Raw genomic sequence first — 17,723 nt, 5'->3', positions numbered from 1 at the left:
AAGTACCCGCGGTGGGGCAGCGAAGCGAGACAGGTGAGACTGCCGGTGCGTCTGCCGTGACAGCATAAGCATCACAGTATGTGTGTGTGTGACACTGACCTGAGCCCGCTGAGGGAAACGGTCGTCCGGTCTCCTCAGCTGAGGACGCAGACACCGAAGGGGTTGCTGGTGGTCCGGTCTCCTGAGTGGAGGGCTCGGACTCCTCAGAACACCCGCTGGCGATAGAGGAGAGGTAGGGTGAGCTGGTGTGTGCCCGCTCACGGCTCTCTCGATCCTCTGGAGACCTGGAGAGGGAAGAGGAATGCACTCTGTGTGTGGTTAGTGGGCACCGGCTAAACAGCCGGTGGATCATATGCAAACCAAGAATTTTCCACCCGACCCTCTATCGGGGGAAGGAGCGAATCACCGTCTCCTGAAGAGTGATCCTCTGCCAATCCAGGTCGCCCGCTTACTGGCCACTTAAACTCCCGATCTCACGGGAAGCTGCTGACGACCGGTTCCCCCGCGCTGCCGAGATGGGGTCCGAAGAGGGGAACGGAGGTGGTCGCCGCAGGACGCCGACGGCGAGAGGCAGACTGAGGAACCGGCGTGGTGGTTTTTACCAAGGGCAGCTCTCCTTCGCCGGGGCATGACCACAGAGATCGCCTCAGTCTGCGCAGCGGAGCTGTACGACTCCACGGCCTCGCCGAAGAGGCCGGTCTGTGAGACAGGAGCATTCAAGAAGTTGTTCTCGCCTGCGTCCGTCAGCCAGACACAGCCAAAGGTGGCGATCTTGAACCACTGTCGTGAACATCACACGATTGAAGGTCGCGGCTTCCCTCGTAAATCCTTGGTGAACCCGTAGCAACGTTAATGCGTGCAGGGCTGAAGCCGCCTCTCCGCATGCCTGACGGACAGCGCCCGTAACCGGACGACTATCTACAAACACGGGAGGGAAGGGTTGGGTGGTCCCTCCAGGAACGCAGCTGCATCGCAACCCCCCGCTCCACTGGAGGGTCCCTGCCCTTAGCGGCTCCATTGGTGAGGGAGGTGAGGGGTGAAAGCTGAAGCTGAACGGCCGGATGGCCGCAAACCACGTCAGCTCTTCGTGCCGTCGGAAAGAAAGGCACAGGAGCAGAGGACCGAGAGGCCCGAGCAGCTCCGAAATACCAATCACGTGGGCGGTACGGTTCGGGCGGAGAGGGGTTAACCCCTCCAACTCTACCGTTACCGCCGCTCGAGCGGGCACGGCCGCCATCTCCGGAACGACTCCACTTCGGAGGAAAATTGGACACCCCTCTGATGCTGCAGAAGTGAACGGGACCAGAAGGAGGTCCAATGGATTCGGCAGACATCGTAGAACACGACTCTGCCGTCTCCACCGGAACCTCAACCGGCTGAGGATGAAAGGCCGGTAGGTGGAGGACGCACCCTCCGTCCTCCTCAGCGTAGTGATGCGAAGAGCGCCATGCGAGCGCTTGACAGCCGCACCATGGCGGTGTCAGCACTGCAAAGACGCGGACAGCATTCCCGTAGAAACGTCAGTCGTCTCCGCAATCCAAGAGGGTTATGCTCTCACAGAGAGAACAAAAACTCTCCACGAGCGCAGCCTCAGAGTGCTTGATGCCCAAGCATGAAGACAGCGCTCGTGACCGTAACTGGAACCCTTATACCTCTCACATCCAAGATCGCACGGACGAAAAGCAATCCTGAAAAGGACGCTGATCTCCGAATATACGAGAGAGTGGCTGTCTTTAAAAAGACACAGAGCTCTCACGTATCACTCTTTTAGGGAAATCACTCTTTAGGTGCTCAGCTGATGATGCGCACAGGGAAAGGCAACGCACACACTAAACTCAAAACAAAAAATATGCAGAGCAGTGGAATACTGCGAGCGTCCGCTGTGTTAGTACTGCTTGTCAATCAACTTCAGCAACCGTTCCCAGAAGAGCAGATAGTAGCTTCTCAGTCAGATAAAGCCGGCTTTCGAAGCGAAAAAAGCTGATTTCCCTATTTGCACGTGCGCCTTATATACGCACCTGGCGGGGCGGCGCCAGCATTATGCAAATATCTCAATGCCAAGTTCATTGGCGTTTTAGTAGTATTCGAAGCAGATTGGTCTCTCTAAGCGAGCTCCCAATTCCCAATTCGTCGGTCACGACGTGACGTCGTAGTGACCGACTGAAAGGGAACCTCCATTTCTAAAAAATGAAGAACCTAAACCACACTTTAGGGGGCACTGTGATGCATGTGGCTGCCACATTCGGGTTGTTTTCTATGGGTTAGGGCTATCATATTATACGTAACACAACCGAGCCGTGCCTGAGCGCAATTGTCCCCCCTCCCTACTCCCCAGAAGCACACACTTAGGGGCCAGTCACACCAAAAGCGCTTTAAACGCTTGCAAGCGCAAGGCGCGACGCACTGCCTTTTTTTTTTAAAAAGAGCAGTGCGACGCGGCTTTTCATATTGCTAATCAACCACCGAGTCAGCTGTCTTGTCAATCAAATATTGAAGTGTGAGCGCTCTTTTGCTGTTAACTGTCATATATTAGCTGAAACTTTAAAAAGAGGGCGCTTGCTCTGACCTTGTTTTAGTGTGAGAGGTGCACAAACACGCAGGAGAGAGTGAGCGAGTGGAGTCCGGTTCTTCAAAGCAACTGTAAACTTCACTCACCACAACGTAAGGCCCGCCTCTCCCCTCATTCGATTGGACAATGGAAAGACGCGAATGACGTCGGGCGCTTCTCCGCTCTCAGCGCTCCTTCAAAAACGCGTGCGCGGCAGGCGGCAAAAAACCGCAAGGCGCTCGGCGCACATAAACAGCGCGCAAACGCGCCCTGCCCATAGAATATCATTCAAAAAAGGCGCCTGCAACTGCCATAAACGCTTTTCTGTCTGAGCCCAAGTGCACCGTGCCTGAGCCAACCGCGCCCGAGCCCACCTCATCTAACCAAATCACACCCGGGCATGGTACAGAGCGATCACTCTAGTCAAACAAGAGAGGCTTTGTGGGTCAAACATACTCGGGTGCGGTTTGGTTGGGATAATGTGAGTGCACCCTTAATATGAAAACCTTAATATGATTGTAACCCAGCATCCTTTTCCAATCTAAAAAGTGAAAGTTGGATTAATAAAAAAATACTTAAATTGGTAAAAGTTTCACTTAAAGTAAGAAAAAAAAACGTTTTTTAAGTAATCAATCTATCATTTTTTACAGTGTATCTCTCTCATCTTCACTGACCTTTTCTGAAAAAAAGCTCATGATTCAACCAATTCATCTTCCAGGCACTTTCCAAGGACTTTACATTTAACGGATTCTGCCAACAATTTCTAAATGGCCTGAGGCGGCCAGGATTAAGCAGATTTGCATCTGAGCTCATCAATTCTTGTCTATGACAGCTAAAAAGTTAGTACGGAAAAAATTCTATCTTTTAGACATTTAAACGTGTCCGGCTTAATCTCTTCCTAAAGTTCTCTAGTGTCTCCTCTAAACTGAATTTAAATCTATTCTTCACCTGAAGTGGGTAATGTTAGTAAGTAAATGCTATTCTGTGTGACATTTAAAGGTTTCAGAAAATTGTTAAAGATAAAATAACGTCAATAACCAACCATTTCCACTGTATGGAACAGAACCATGAATAATCTGCTTAATATCTTCTCACTCTTGGAAAAAAGAATGGCATGAAGGTGTAAATTTATGGGTGATTTGTCTCTTTAAGAATGAATCAGGATGAAGCAGAACACGCTCTTAAGAACAGAAGTTCAAGGTCAAGCAAAGCGTTTATATATGAAATTATCTAAGTCTTCTTTTCTTAGAAGTACAACTTTTCTATTATTTTCATTTAATTTTGCCTGGATTAAAATATTATTTTGTATTAATATTTTAATTGTTTCTTTTTTTATGAAAACCCGGACCTATCTGCACAATTTACTGACTGATAAGATGTGCTTTACAAAAAACTAAAAATAAGAAAGAAAATCTGCTCTGTAAAATTGCATTGAATTGTTAATCGTCAGTGTATTCATTTTTTATTTTATTTATTTGACAGGAACAATGCAAACAAACATAGTGTCAAAGCAAGCTTGCTACTAAAATGCCGCATAAAAGGTTTATAGCAAATGCTAATTTTCAACTCCTGTCCCTGGTTGGGCTTTAGACAAAATCCAATTTACATACTTAAAGGTGTAGCGGAGGATTTTCTTGAATTTTAGAAAATAACAGCCTTCTCCACTATTTTAAAAAATGCAATTGGGCAACACTCCTGATTGACAACTAGGAGGACCAATATTCTTGCTGATCCACCCGGAAAAAGAAAATCCTCCGCAATACCTTTAATTGTTACAATTTAAAATGATATAACATGATATATTGTTGTCTCCTATCCCTGATTATACACAATAAAATTTGATACACATGAAATAAATCTGTAAAATGTACATACTACACATACATATATCAAACCACTCTTACCTACATACATTAATTAAAAATGAGTACACCTTTGGTTTATTTTTAACCAGTTTTTAACCTGAAAGTAAACACTTTTCAAAATTCAGTACAGTCTTAATGTCAGATGGTGAGTTCCAGAGTTTGGCGCTTTTCACAGAAAAGGTCGTCTGACCAAAACTGGTCCTGCAATATGGTATTTTACAGTCATGGTTTGTGAAACCCCAAGTGACTCAAATGCTGCTTTGACTCTCTAGTGGCTCAGGTGCTAAGTGATTAATGCACTTGTGAATTAATTTAAAAAAGCAAAAATTGCTAAAATTCTCAAAATTCATTAAATTATATTTCTTAAGAATGGTACAGTGATGGTGGCATATTGTTTTTTTATACATAATTTTTATTGCTCTGTTGTATACAGAGCCTATGCATTTGATTGCAGTAGAGTGGCTTGGGCCCATGCTGTCATGCAGTATGATATATGAGAAAAGATCATAGCATGCATGTACAGCAGGGCTGCCTGGTTCGGTATAAAGCTTCTAGTTAGTTTAAAACAGTTAAGGTTACTTGTGTTGTTTTTACAATTTTCTTTATATGCTTATCGAATTTTAGTTGAGGATCTAAAACCAATCCAATTCAAGGATGTCAAGACAAAATAAATCTTTTCACAATTAGGTTGTGAAACTAAAGTTGGCATTTTGTCATCTACAGCAGTGGTTCTTATTATTACTATATTAGCCTTATTTCTAGGTTTAATTACACAGAATTCATGAAAAATAATGTATTTTATCAAATGTCATGAAACTGGGCCCCCCCTGGTACCATCTCGCGGCCCCAGCCCCCAGTTTGAAAACCACTGATCTACAGTACAGTAAAGATTATGTAAGCAATAAGATACTCGAGGCAAGTGCTGTATTGTGAATAAGTAACGGCTGAAGCCATTCAGCCATTACTTATTCACAAATCAGCACTTGTCTCGAGTATCTTATTGCTTTTATAAAACGATTACCACACAATATTAAAGTAAAAAAAAATTGTGCAACTTTGATAAAGTTAAATCAATAAAAGCATTCCTTCCGCTAGAAAAAATAGTCCCTGACCGTGAACAACAACGTTCCAATGTGTAATATGCATGAAAGCTCAAATAAAAACAACAAATTCTCAGACTGATATCTGTGGTTGCCAAGCGTGTTGCTAAGGGTGCAGTGATAAACATAGATATGTGTAAAGGCTAGATGTCTGGTCTGCGCTGCTGGCCAATTGAGTGGAACGTCCGCATTTGGCAGCCATCTTACCACAGGCAGCTCGCTCACTCGTAGCATTGAGTTTTATTGGTGCAGGTACTTTTAAATGACCATAACTTGCTTAATTTTCTACCGATTTTCAAACAGTTTGGTTCGTTATAAATGTCAAAGATGTACCTATGACAATGGATCTTTATACAAAAAACATCATGAAACATATTAAAGCATCCAGAATTATTGCCACGTTAATAAGAAACCAAACCGTTAAACCGAAAATCGGTAGAAAATTGAGCAAGTTATGGTCATTTAAAAGTATCTGCACCATTAAAGGCGCTCTAAGCGAATTCACGCGTTTTAGACCATAAAACATTTTTCGTTACATATAGCAAACATCACTGTCTGCTTGCTGCCTGTCCGCTGATCAAACTGTAAAAAACGCGATCTCTGTAGACAGCCCAGGCTCCACAAACTGCAATAAAAACAAAGTGGCCAAACCTAGCACCACGAAACATAACAAAGTGTTCCAGCCAATAAACGACAAGAAGGATTTGGGGGTGGGGGTTGGACGCATTCATGAAAGCACAGAAGGGAGGGGGAGGAGTTAAGCCCGATGCGTAAGTTCTACGCCGTAGCTACGGCGTAGGCTATCCGTAGCCTGTGCGTAGCTCTGCGTAGCCTGACGTGCACCTCGCCAAAAATTTGAACAGCGCGTCAGTTCTACACGGACCGCAAGCACTGTGATTGGTCCACCAGAACCGCTCCCGTCAGGTAAAAAAACTGGTATTTCTGTTTGCAATGGTGAAAACAAAGATGAGGAGTGATTTAACTCAAACTGCAACAAAAGTCACTGTTTATTTACTTCCATCATTGCTGCTGTTCTCAAATCATACACAACAAGTTGCTGTTTCTTCTTCGTTTGTGGATTAACTTCCCAAGCTTCTTCTTCTCTGACGGTCGCGCTGCTGCTGTGGTTACACGCGTGGATACTGCTTACCAGCGGTTTGCTTGTGTGTTTGCACGTCGACGCGGAGCACGACGCAAAAGTATAAATGAAAACCGACGCGGAACCTACGCCGTCGCGGCAACAACTATACCGAGCCCTTTAGCTACCCTCCGTTTGTTTGAAAACAGTTCAAACATCAACAAAAATTTACGTCACACAGATTCGCTTAGAGCGCCTTTAAAACTCAATGCTACGAGTGAGCAAGCTGCCTGTGGTAAGATGGCCGCCAGGTGAAGATGTTAGAGACTCCGTAACACATCTAGCCTTTATACATATGAATAGAACCTTTGGGTGAAGCGGTCATAGCCGTGTTTTATCGTGAATAAAGCACAGCTATTGACCAATCAGAATCAAGGATTGGAACTAACCGTTTTATAATATCTTTTAAAGCTTTCTGTTTGTTGGAACTCAGTACATCCTTCATCTTGGTTGGCCAGAACGTTACGAAGGCAAGTTATGTAAAAGTGGTTTTATTGAAGGAGTCCAAAGATGAACCAAATATTGTATAACAAACATGAACTTGACCGAACACGAGGAAACATTAAAGTAAGACAAGAGCCAATGGGAACATGAGGGTTATATATACAGATAATGGGAACACAACACATCAAACAAGAGAACTAATTAAAACATAAACACAAAGGACAGGGAAACAAATAAGTGCAGGACACATCAGGAAATGAGACAAACAAGTAAAACAATAAAATCTAAAATTAAAGACACTAAAAAAACACAGCAAAATCCTATGATTGTGTAATAAATCATATATTTTCCCTAGGTACAGTATGTGGATGAAAGTGCTCATGTTTTTTATTTAACTAATGATACTTCTTTGATCTGCCTTTTAATGTTTGATGACAAAATGGTCCTTAACCTCTAGTGGGCTATGGTTGAGTGTGTGTGTGTGTGTGTGTGTGTGTGTGTGTGTACTGCCTATTGCCTACCAGAGCACAGCGTCTCTTTAATAAACTGGCCATGGCTCAGAGAATTAATGTTTGAGATGCAGAAGGTCTAACTAAAGCTGCCCTGCCAGAATGATCGCTTAGCTCTATAACCATAAATTTTTCATAACAGGCCTCATCTGCAGGGGAGGAGATGTTCATCACACCAGGAAGCCAAGCATGAAAGGCCATAAGAGAAAGATGGACACATCTGCTGACTGAGATGGACTCACTGTGGCCAATAAATGTAAAGATGGCTAACACATGGATCTGGGCTGCTATCATAAATGCTGAGATACAGATCTTGCTATTTCATCATTCTGCTTGTAAGCAAAACATTGAATCCCAGGTTGAACAGGTGTTGCTCCTCTGACTGTCGACCTATTTTTATCCTTAGGCAGAACACACTGTCCAAAATTCATATAAGTAAATCAACCCTTACTTACGCAGTGCGTACAGTATTTAACACTATGATTACCCGTGCACACTGTACAAGAGCAAATATTTGATTCATATAGTCATTTTATCTGTAATTATTAAAATTAAGTATAAGTGAAATATCTTTCAGCAAACTTTTCCATCTGTACATTTTGTTACCTTTTTTCTGCAGAGTTTGCTCTTTAATAGTTCATGAGACTTTGTTTAGACGATTATCCAAAAATATCTGAGAAGAAATAGGAAAAAATGGCACTGTTGATTTAGAGAAACAATATAGAGCGATAAAATGGATATTAATAACCACAATATCCGTTCTCTGACTTTACTAAACACAGTTTGTGACATAAATGCGGCATAAAGTTTTCAAGAGACTTAATAAAAGTCTCAAACAGCACTCCTTTAAATCTCGTTGTCTCTATGAAAGAAAAGTTCATTACATTTTCTCCATGGGTTCAGATACAGTAAAACAAATATGCATTTGGCAACTTTTAATTCGATTTCATTCAGCTTCTCCAGCGCCTGCACATTTTTAAAACCCATTCACAGTTACAATCGCAGACCACACGCAGGAAACTGGGGGTGTGGGAGAGGGCAGATCCTCACAAACAAAGCACGCTCCAGAGAGACAGACTTAAAACCTCATGGGTAGGTCCAGCATTACCTTCAGCTCTGTGTAACAAGGAGGCAAGTGCGGATGCAGCCTTTCAATAAGTGAAGGCAAGTGGGCTTGTTACTTATAGCAACCAAGAGCCAATAAGAGAGCGGAGGAGACAATGCAGCCATTGCAATAAGGCTTAAAGATAGAGTATTCTGTTAAGCACAAAAGAAGATATTTGATAATAGGAAAAACAATGGAGGTCAACAGGTACTGCAAACTGTGTGCTTCCAATAATTTATAAAAAATATCATAATAAAGAAACAGATAAATGTTATCAAGCAGGAAACAGAGGCACCATTGACTTCCATAAATACTATGGGGCCTATTTTAACGATCTAAGCGCATTGTCTAAAGCGCAACGTCTAAATGGGCGTGTCCAAATCCACTTTTGCGAATTTAACATTGGGAAAAATGGTTTGTGCGCCGAGCGCATGGTCGAAAAGGGTATAGGTCCTATTTTTTAAATGAGTAATGGGAGTATTTTGGGCGTAACGTGCAATAAACCAATGAGAGTCAGTTGCGCTGGCGCTATGTCTAATCCCTATTTAAATGATGGATTTTGTAAACTGAAAAACTAAGCAGAGGAAGAAGATCCCCAGTTTAAGATTAATGTTAAATAATTGTGTTGTTTTTCACTTGTATTGAAATTGTTATTTTTTCATTAAAAGCTTTAAAACCCATTTTCTTTTGGTCATGGAAGTAAAAGAGCAGGCTTTTAATTGCTTTAAATGTATGGCCATCCAATATCATCAAAAAATAATTTACAAGTATGTAAGAAAAGGTTTGTACTCTAAAAATACTTTATTTGTAACAAACAGGAGATAAATAATTTACAAATGGCTCTCCGCACGTTACAGCACTTGGACAGCGTCACAAGTTTTTTAAGCATTACTTAAAAATGTTTCTCATCTCACCATATCCACAGGTACAGAGTCATCATATACAATAAATCTGTGAGGTAGCATTTAAAAACATTTAAAAATAGATGCATTTGTTTAAAGCAAAGCATTTATTTACTTACCAGGCTGCAGGTAAAGCAGCTCTTTGCGCCTTCTAATATCTCATAATCGGTCCTCATTTATGTCCAAGAGAATCAATAATAATCTTTTACATTCAATCCTTTAATCTTTCATATTTAAAAGCGTTTTTGTGCTGCTGCGCATTCATGTGTGTGATAAGCAAACTCGCGTTGTCGTCCCGTTTAGGCGCATATTACTAATGCGCTCTTTAAATAACAAAAAATACATATTGCGCCATTGACTTTAGAGCAGGTTTTGGTTGGTCAATGGCGTAGTCTACTTTAGTTGCCTCAAAATAGCAACGCGCCAACAATGCGCCTGAACACACCTCGTGCAAATGCATTTGCTATTTAAACAACGTGGCGCTAAACGTTAAAATTATAATTGCGCAGGGTGGAAACTAGCAAAAGACACTTGCGTCGCGCATTGCGCTACATTGCGCCGGGTGTAAGATAGAGCCCTGTACTTAAAACAGTTTGGTTACAAAAAAATTTCTCCTTTGTGTTGAACAAAACACATAAGTTTATGCAGGTTTGTAAAAACTTTGGGGGGTAAGTAAATTATGACATAATTTTCATTTTTGGTTGAACTATACCTTTAAGTGAGAAGCAGCAGCAGAACTGTCTGTCTAAAGATAATGGGAAATTCCGACCTCATGTTGTGTCAATCATGTTTACACACTGCCTTCGAAACGTTTATTGGTCATAAAAAAATACAGACCTGGTTCAATTTTCTGCATTTATTGAATCCGAGAAAAATGTTTTGACATTCAGAGCCAACGTACAAGCGGCAATCCAAAATAGCGTCTGACAATTTGATCCACTTCACCTCGCAACACACAGCACTTTATGACGAACAAAGTGCAAAATAAAAAGAGATGAAATATAAAGACTGATTGAAAGTGACATCATTGTCAAGTGTGGTAGCATATACTCGAAAAGCAATGTCTGCATTCAACCCATACCAGTGAGTAGTGAACACACGCACACCTGCAGCAGTGGACAGCTATTGATGCAGCGCCTGGGGAGCAATTGGGAATAAAGAGCCTTGCTCAGGGCCATCCTGCTGGCCATGAGACTAAAACCGTTGACCTTCGGTTTCCAAAAATTATACAGGTAGTTTGAATAGTGCTAATGTTTTTTACCGTTTGGGATTTTTTGCAACGGAATAAATTATTAGGCAAGGTTTCTGTAGGTGATGAATTTGTAGGATGACAAAAATGCAATTTCGGACTACAGTGTGAAAAGACGGTAAAACTTCCGAAACTGTACTCAAGATTTGCCAATCAGAAATGTTTTAAATGCTTAACATAAAATTCCTTCAAGATTCAGTTATCTGATCTGCATGTTTTTCTTGTAAATTGTATCGCTCTGTACTGTGTCTGCACATCTACAGCAACACATCTCATTTGTTTTCTGTTTGCATTTCATCTCATGAATGTTAGAAAAAAGTCAATTGATAATTTACACTACTTAAACCTGATTATAAAAATATGAAGCAAAATATAACTAAAAACAGTATACTCCACCAGCATATGTTTTATTTTAGTTTATGGTACCCATCATGAGATGCTGGTTTGGTTTACCCAATGTTTCTTAACTTGCTTAGCCAGACTTTAATTTCAATGTTTGACCTTACCTTACTCTGTCAATATTAAAAATATCGCAGTTATATTTTCACAAAATGTTCTTTGCATTATGTAGTATGATTTTATCTAAAAAACAGTAAATGACTTCCCCGTCATGGTCACATGCTGACAGTTACATCCTCAAATGTATCGGACTGCAATACATTTCAAAACCAAATAAAACAGCCTCACCAACCCAACCAGACATCCATATAGTAGAGCTATGAGTGCTAAACCGCCATCACTAATAGCAGGAGAACTCCAAAAGTCAACCAGATTAATAACAAGGTCAATAAGTTCACCTCTGCCACCTTTTCAACCCTACCAAGAGTTGAATATCATCCGTGCACCTGTATCACAATCTCACTCTCTCAACCTCCAACTCTCTGCTTACATAAGGAACGGGCTGCCGTACCTGTAGGGGATCCAGTCGGATGAGTGTTTGGAGCTCATATCTGTGCGTGTTGAGCGGCTTCAGAGAGCAGGGGGAGGGTGGAGGTAGCGCAGTAGGACAGCAGAAACGATGCCAACGAGTCCATGCAGCCGAACCATCTCTTGCACGCACACACTTGTCCCTATGCTATCTACAAACCCCCTGTCTCTTCCATTCACACGGCACCCTGCATGCAGTCCACAACCGATCCTCTTCACTCAGGCATCGTGAGCCTCGGATTGGCTGCAGTTCTGCTGTTTGCTTGTTTCCAATCCACTCTATGCAATCCTCTGTTTAATTCTTTGCAGTGAACATCTGTCTCTCGTCATCATCTGTGGTTTGTTCAGTCTCACGCGTTGCTCTGTGTAGTGTGGGTCTCGCTGTGTCTCAGCTGAACCTCGTGCAGACTGACTGCCTGCCTTCCTCTCTCTCTCTCTCTTGCTCTCTCTCTCGCTCTCTGTTAGATCGCTGTCATTATAACCTTACAGCCCCAAGAAGGGGACAACATATAAGAGTGAATCTCTTTTGTCTAGATTCTTTGATGTTTGTTGGTCCATCAACGCACAAATACACGGAAAGCTATGACAGCAGTAAAATGTGTTTTCTGAGCCATGATTTATTCATCCCTTCATTGAATCCCGGGCTCATTAACATGGGACAGAGCAGCTCAGTTGTAATTGTCTTTGATTTAACATGCTGAATCCAAACTCAGAGCACCATTTTGGTTTTGTTTGGTTCTCTCGATACTTCAGTCTGCAAATGAGGACCTGACTTCATATACATATTTGAATATCAGCATGATCTGACTCACGCCTTTATTATCTGGCACCGAGCACAAAGGCAAATATAATCATCAGGAGCATTGTCTTTTAATGGTAAACATCATCATTATTATCATATAAACAAGATATGCATTATTCAAGACGGCCTTCTGCAAATCAAATATTATGAATGCAGTTTTTTTTAAGGAATAGCTTGCCCAAATATGAAAATGCTTACTTAAGCATAGGGCAGACGCTTTTATCCAAAGCCACCTACAGTGCTGCAACACATCTGCTCCTGTGTAAATTCTCTCATGCTAAATGAAATAATTTAACATTAAAATGCCATCATGTTACTTTCGTAGATGGGGATCAACAGGATCCAACAAGTACATACACTCTTAAAAATAAAGGTGCTTAAAAGGTTCCCCACAGCAGAGCCATAGTAGAAACCTTTTTTGGTTCCTTAAAGAACTATGTTATTTAAAGAACCATTTCTTTATACATTTTATCATCTTTTTTCACCTTAAAGAACATTTTGTGAAAGGTTCTTCAGATGTTAAAGGTGCTTTAAAGAACCATTTAGACAGAAAGGGATCTTCTATGGCATTGTGAAGCACTTTCATTTTTAAGAGGGTACAAGTAACCAAATAAAGCAGAACGATACGTTTGTGAAAAGAATATTAATAATTTAACATTATTTACGTTAAATCTCATTGGTTCTTGACACAACGTGCATATGACTAGTCATGAGACTGCGAAACCAATCATATTCGATGTTATCAATGTGTTAGCATATTTGAACGTACCACTCTGATCTGTATGTTTCCAAGGATACGCAATAAAAATGATGCTCTGCATCGATTCCCTGTGATGAAAATAACTCATGCCTGCACAAGCCCAACACAGTGACATTTAGATCTTAAAAGATAAAAAAAAACATTTAAAACAATTCTTGAGTCACTGTTTTAAGGGAGAAGTTATTGGAACATGAGACCATGTTTCATTTACCATTATATTTAAAAATATATACAATTTTCTCTCACGCAAACGTATGGATTTGCAACCAGGGGGTCGGGCACATAGGGGGGGCTCAGCACATTTCCAAGGGGGCCTCAAGATAACTTAAAATTATTAAAAACAAGCATTAAAATAAGCTAAAACAAGCAAAAATCAAGATGTTTCTTATTTTATTGGCCATTTTAGTAGCAAATATACATCTGTCTGGTCATTTCAAGTTTTATTTAATTTTATGTGTAAAAAATTGAGTAAGTGGGGGCCTTCAATATATTGTTGTGGGGAACTAGGGGGCCTTGAAGTGAAGTTTGGTAACCACTGCTTTAGAAGACATACAGTGCCCTCCATAACACGGTAATGAGTGAAAAAAAAATACTTAAATCGGTAACACATACAAATTTAAAATTTTCTCAACTTAAATTTTTCACTAAAAAGTATATTTCACTTAAACGTTCTGAAAAAAGCGTGATATTTGAAGTTGATCCAACTTTTTACAGTGATGGATTGGGACAGTAAAGACAAAACAGCTTAACATGTGAAAAATAAAATGTGACATTCTGGATTTTTGTCTTTTTGACTTTTAATGTTTATTTCTTCTATTATTTTTCTAATATGGAGAAAACTGTATATTTATTAACTGACTGGAGTCATTTGGACTACTTTAATGATGGATGTATATAGTCCCTTTCACACATAGAGTCTTTACTGATAATTTACTGGTAAATTGCAGTAAAGAGGTCATGTGTAAACAGAACCTTTCCGGTAAATCAGTGCTGCCAATTTACCAATAAGAGAGGTTGTAAGATTACCAGCAATTTACCGGTAAGCGCTATGTGTGAACGAAAAATATAGGATTAACGGCATTTAGAACGGACGACGTCAGACCGCGCTGACAGCTTCGGTCCAACCATAACGTTTTAATACAGGTGACGCGTTAACCCCAGCACTGTTGCGGACACCTGAAGTTAACATCCACATTTCTTCACAGAAGTTGTTTAAAATAGCTTACCATCTATTTGCCGAATTGTCGACGTCCCTAGTACATTCTCTGTGAAACCTAATGTGCAAACTCAGGTTCCGTTTGGCGTCGCCTGACGCAATGTTGTTTGGTCACGAGCAACTGTGCGACCGTCAGCGTTTGCCACAGATGTGAAAACGACTAAACACGGAAAGTTGATAACCTTCCATTGTTTACATACAACACTGAGCTCGCCGGCCGCGCGCAACAGGTAACTTCCGCTTTCTCTCCGAGTTTACCGGTATTTTGATACTGATGTGTGAATGATGTCTTACTGGTAAAAAGACGGAATGGCACTGCGTGTGTGAACAGCACATTTTTGTATTTACTGGTAAATTCATGGTAATTTACCAGAATTACTGTGTGAAAGAGGCTTAAGCCTCTTAAGTCGCAAAGGGGCTGCGTGAGCTGCCGACCATCTGCTGATGCGTAAATATCGGATCCGTTTTGAGCGTTGGGGTCATGAAACTTCAGGTCTTTCAACTTCAGATCCCCTAACCCAGGGACCGGGAGTGATCAGTTCCCAGCCTGTGTCCAAACAGTGTTCGCCCACTGTTTGTCCCTCCTGATCCACAGCCATCGTGAGGCCTTCTCTGCAGCCTCTGAAGCTGCATTGATGGCTCTTCTCTTCCGTGCCCCTGTGATTTCCAGGAGGCTGTATGCACTGCATAGTGATTTTCCTGCAAAGTCCTTTCCCCCAACCTCAATGGGCAATCACTGTGCACGCCACCCCCGACTCCGACACTCCTCCACCAGCTCCGCATATTTCTCCCTCTTCCTTTCACTGGCTTCCTCCATCCTCTCCTCCCAGGGCACTGTTAACTCCAACAGGGTGATCTGCTTAGATGTTGCTGAGAGTAGAACCATGTCGGGTCTAAAACTGGTCTCCACAATATCTAGGGGGAATTTAAGTTGCTTCCCCAGGTCCACCATTAACTGCCAGTCATTCGCTGTCCCCAGCAGGCCTGTCTGGATTTTTAGTCGGGAGGGCGGATGTTCTCCTGCTCTTAAGAACAGAATTTTGCGCCTTGGTGGTTGTACACCCTTGCTCTGGTTGATGGCAGTAGTGATAGACTCAGCAACAGCCTTCAGCACTTGGTCGTGGCGCCAGCGATAGCGACCATCCCCAAGAGCTTTAGGACAGCTGCTGAGGATGTGCTCCAGGGTTCCTCTTCCCCGGCACAAGGTGCATGCTGGAGTCTCAACCTTGCCCCAACAAAAGAGGTTAGATGGGCTGGGCAGGGTGTCATAGACCGACTGAATGAGAAATTGGATGCGATAGGGCTCAGCCCTCCACAGCTCCGCCCATGTGATCTTTCTCTCCATGGCGTCTTCCCATCTGGTCCATGCGCCCTGTTGCCTCAACCCCACCATCTGGCTTGCACACTGCTCCTCAACACCAGCCCTCACATCTTTTTGGACTAGGTCATGCCTTTCCTTGCCCTTCAGTTTATTATACTGGATTGTTGGAGTACTTCCCAGTCCTGATAGCTCCGAACCCACCATTTCCTTATGGCGCAGCCGTGATTCAGCCTGTTCCACTGCCTCATGTGCCCTCCACTTTCTGCCAGTCCTGACCTCAACACCAGCTTGAGATATTCTTGGGTCCTTGGATTCCCTGTACTGAAGCACCTCCCTTGCTCTGGTAACCTTGAACTCCTCGATCAGGCTGTTGATCGGTAGCGTTAGCTTATTAGTGTTCCTGTAGAGGGCGAAACTGCTCAGACTTCTTGGCAAGCCCAACCACTGTCGCAGGTATTTACTCAAATCCTTCCACGGTGGAACATGGAAACAGTGCATCCGGTGATGATCCCCTTCTCCAGCCAATGCCACTCAGATGTAACTTGGCCGGAATTAAACCTCAGCTTAAAGTTGTTATAATAATCCATGATGAGGGTCTTGATGCTGCTTGGAACATGATGTCTCTCTAATGCCTCCTCAACTAGCTTATGAGGTATGGAGCCATACGCATTGGCTAAGTCCAGCCATAGTACAGCCAGGTCTCCCTTCCCCTCACGAGCCTCTCTGATCAGTTGTGTAACCACTCCACTGTGTTCAAGGCACCCAGGAACCCCTGGGATCCCTCCCTTCTGCACATAGGGGTCGATGTACTGGTTCTTTAGGAAGTAATCTGACAGCCGTTTGGAAAGGACACTAAAGAATATCTTCCCCTCAACGTTTAGCAGTGAGATGGACCTAAACTGCTCAATGGTCATTGATTTCTCTTCCTTCGGAACCCACACCCCTTCTGCAGATCTCCATTGTTGGGCAACTTTCCCCCTCCTCCAGATGACCCTCAGGATCTTCCACAGTTGCTGCAAGAGCTTGGACCACCTCTTGTATACCAGATATAGCACACCATTCGGCCCTGGTGCTGAGCTGGTTTTGGCAGCCTTGACAACAGTTTGGATTTCTTTCCAACTGGGTACTTTGGTATTGAAGTCAGTGGTTGGTTCGGGCAGGTTGATAAGGTGTCTGCATTCGCCAAGATCCTCTTCCCGGGCTGCATCGCTATAGGTGTCATGCAGATAGGCGTCTATTTCTTCTTTTGAGCAAGTGAGGTGACCACTTCGTTTCTGACCTAGCAGCTTTTTGGTAAACCCGAAGGGGTTTTCTAGGAAGCCAGCTCGTCTTTTGGCTCTCTCCTTAGCCCGCTTCCTGTGCTCGGCGGAGGGTCAGCAGCTTCTTTCTGAGGATGCCCCGTAGTTCTGCCAGTCCTGGCTTGATATCCTCGGTTGCCCCCTTAAACTGCCTCTTTAAGAGTCAAAGTTCCTGCCTCAGCTGTGGATTCTTCTCTGCCCTGCGGTTCTTGGAGTACTGGTTTGTAGATCCGCGCTTATCCATTGTGCCAAACCTTTCAGTGGCAAAGCTGATGATCATGGTTGTCATTGTTTGTAGTTTCCTGTCTGCCGCTCCCTTCATCGTAGCTTCCAGGATACCATCCACATCATCATAGAATTTCTGCCACTCACTGCCTTTGCTGGCTGGAGGCCACTTAACCCGCTGTTGATGTTGAGGGATACCTGGTGCTTGGGCTTCCGGAACATGGAGGTTCTGAGCGCTGTGGGGTGACTCCGGGCTCTGCTCCTCCGGCGTCTCACCAGGGTCCTCTGGAGTGTGGAGGTACTGGGCTCTTTGG

At 42.9% G+C, this 17,723-nt stretch overlaps 1 protein-coding gene across 4 annotated transcripts in view; it reads right to left on the bottom strand.

The window, feature by feature from the left end:
- Positions 1–17,723, bottom strand: part of tub (TUB bipartite transcription factor) — a 113,348-nt gene that overhangs the window by 47,753 nt on the left and 47,872 nt on the right. Inside the window, exon 1 of one of the 4 annotated variants that reach the window (XM_055201736.2) lies at positions 11,771–12,218. The exons of the other annotated variants lie outside the window; for them this stretch is intronic. Within the exon in view, the coding sequence (XP_055057711.2) occupies positions 11,771–11,808 (38 nt within the window). The 5' untranslated portion in view covers positions 11,809–12,218. Of the gene's footprint in view, positions 1–11,770; positions 12,219–17,723 lie in introns of those variants that run through there. 4 annotated transcript variants of the gene reach the window in all.

This window comes from Misgurnus anguillicaudatus, chromosome 21 (assembly GCF_027580225.2).
Source record: "Misgurnus anguillicaudatus chromosome 21, ASM2758022v2, whole genome shotgun sequence".
Taxonomy (NCBI): domain Eukaryota; kingdom Metazoa; phylum Chordata; class Actinopteri; order Cypriniformes; family Cobitidae; genus Misgurnus; species Misgurnus anguillicaudatus.
Note: the sequence above shows the minus strand (reverse complement) of the source record. Positions and strands in the feature narration are given on the sequence as shown.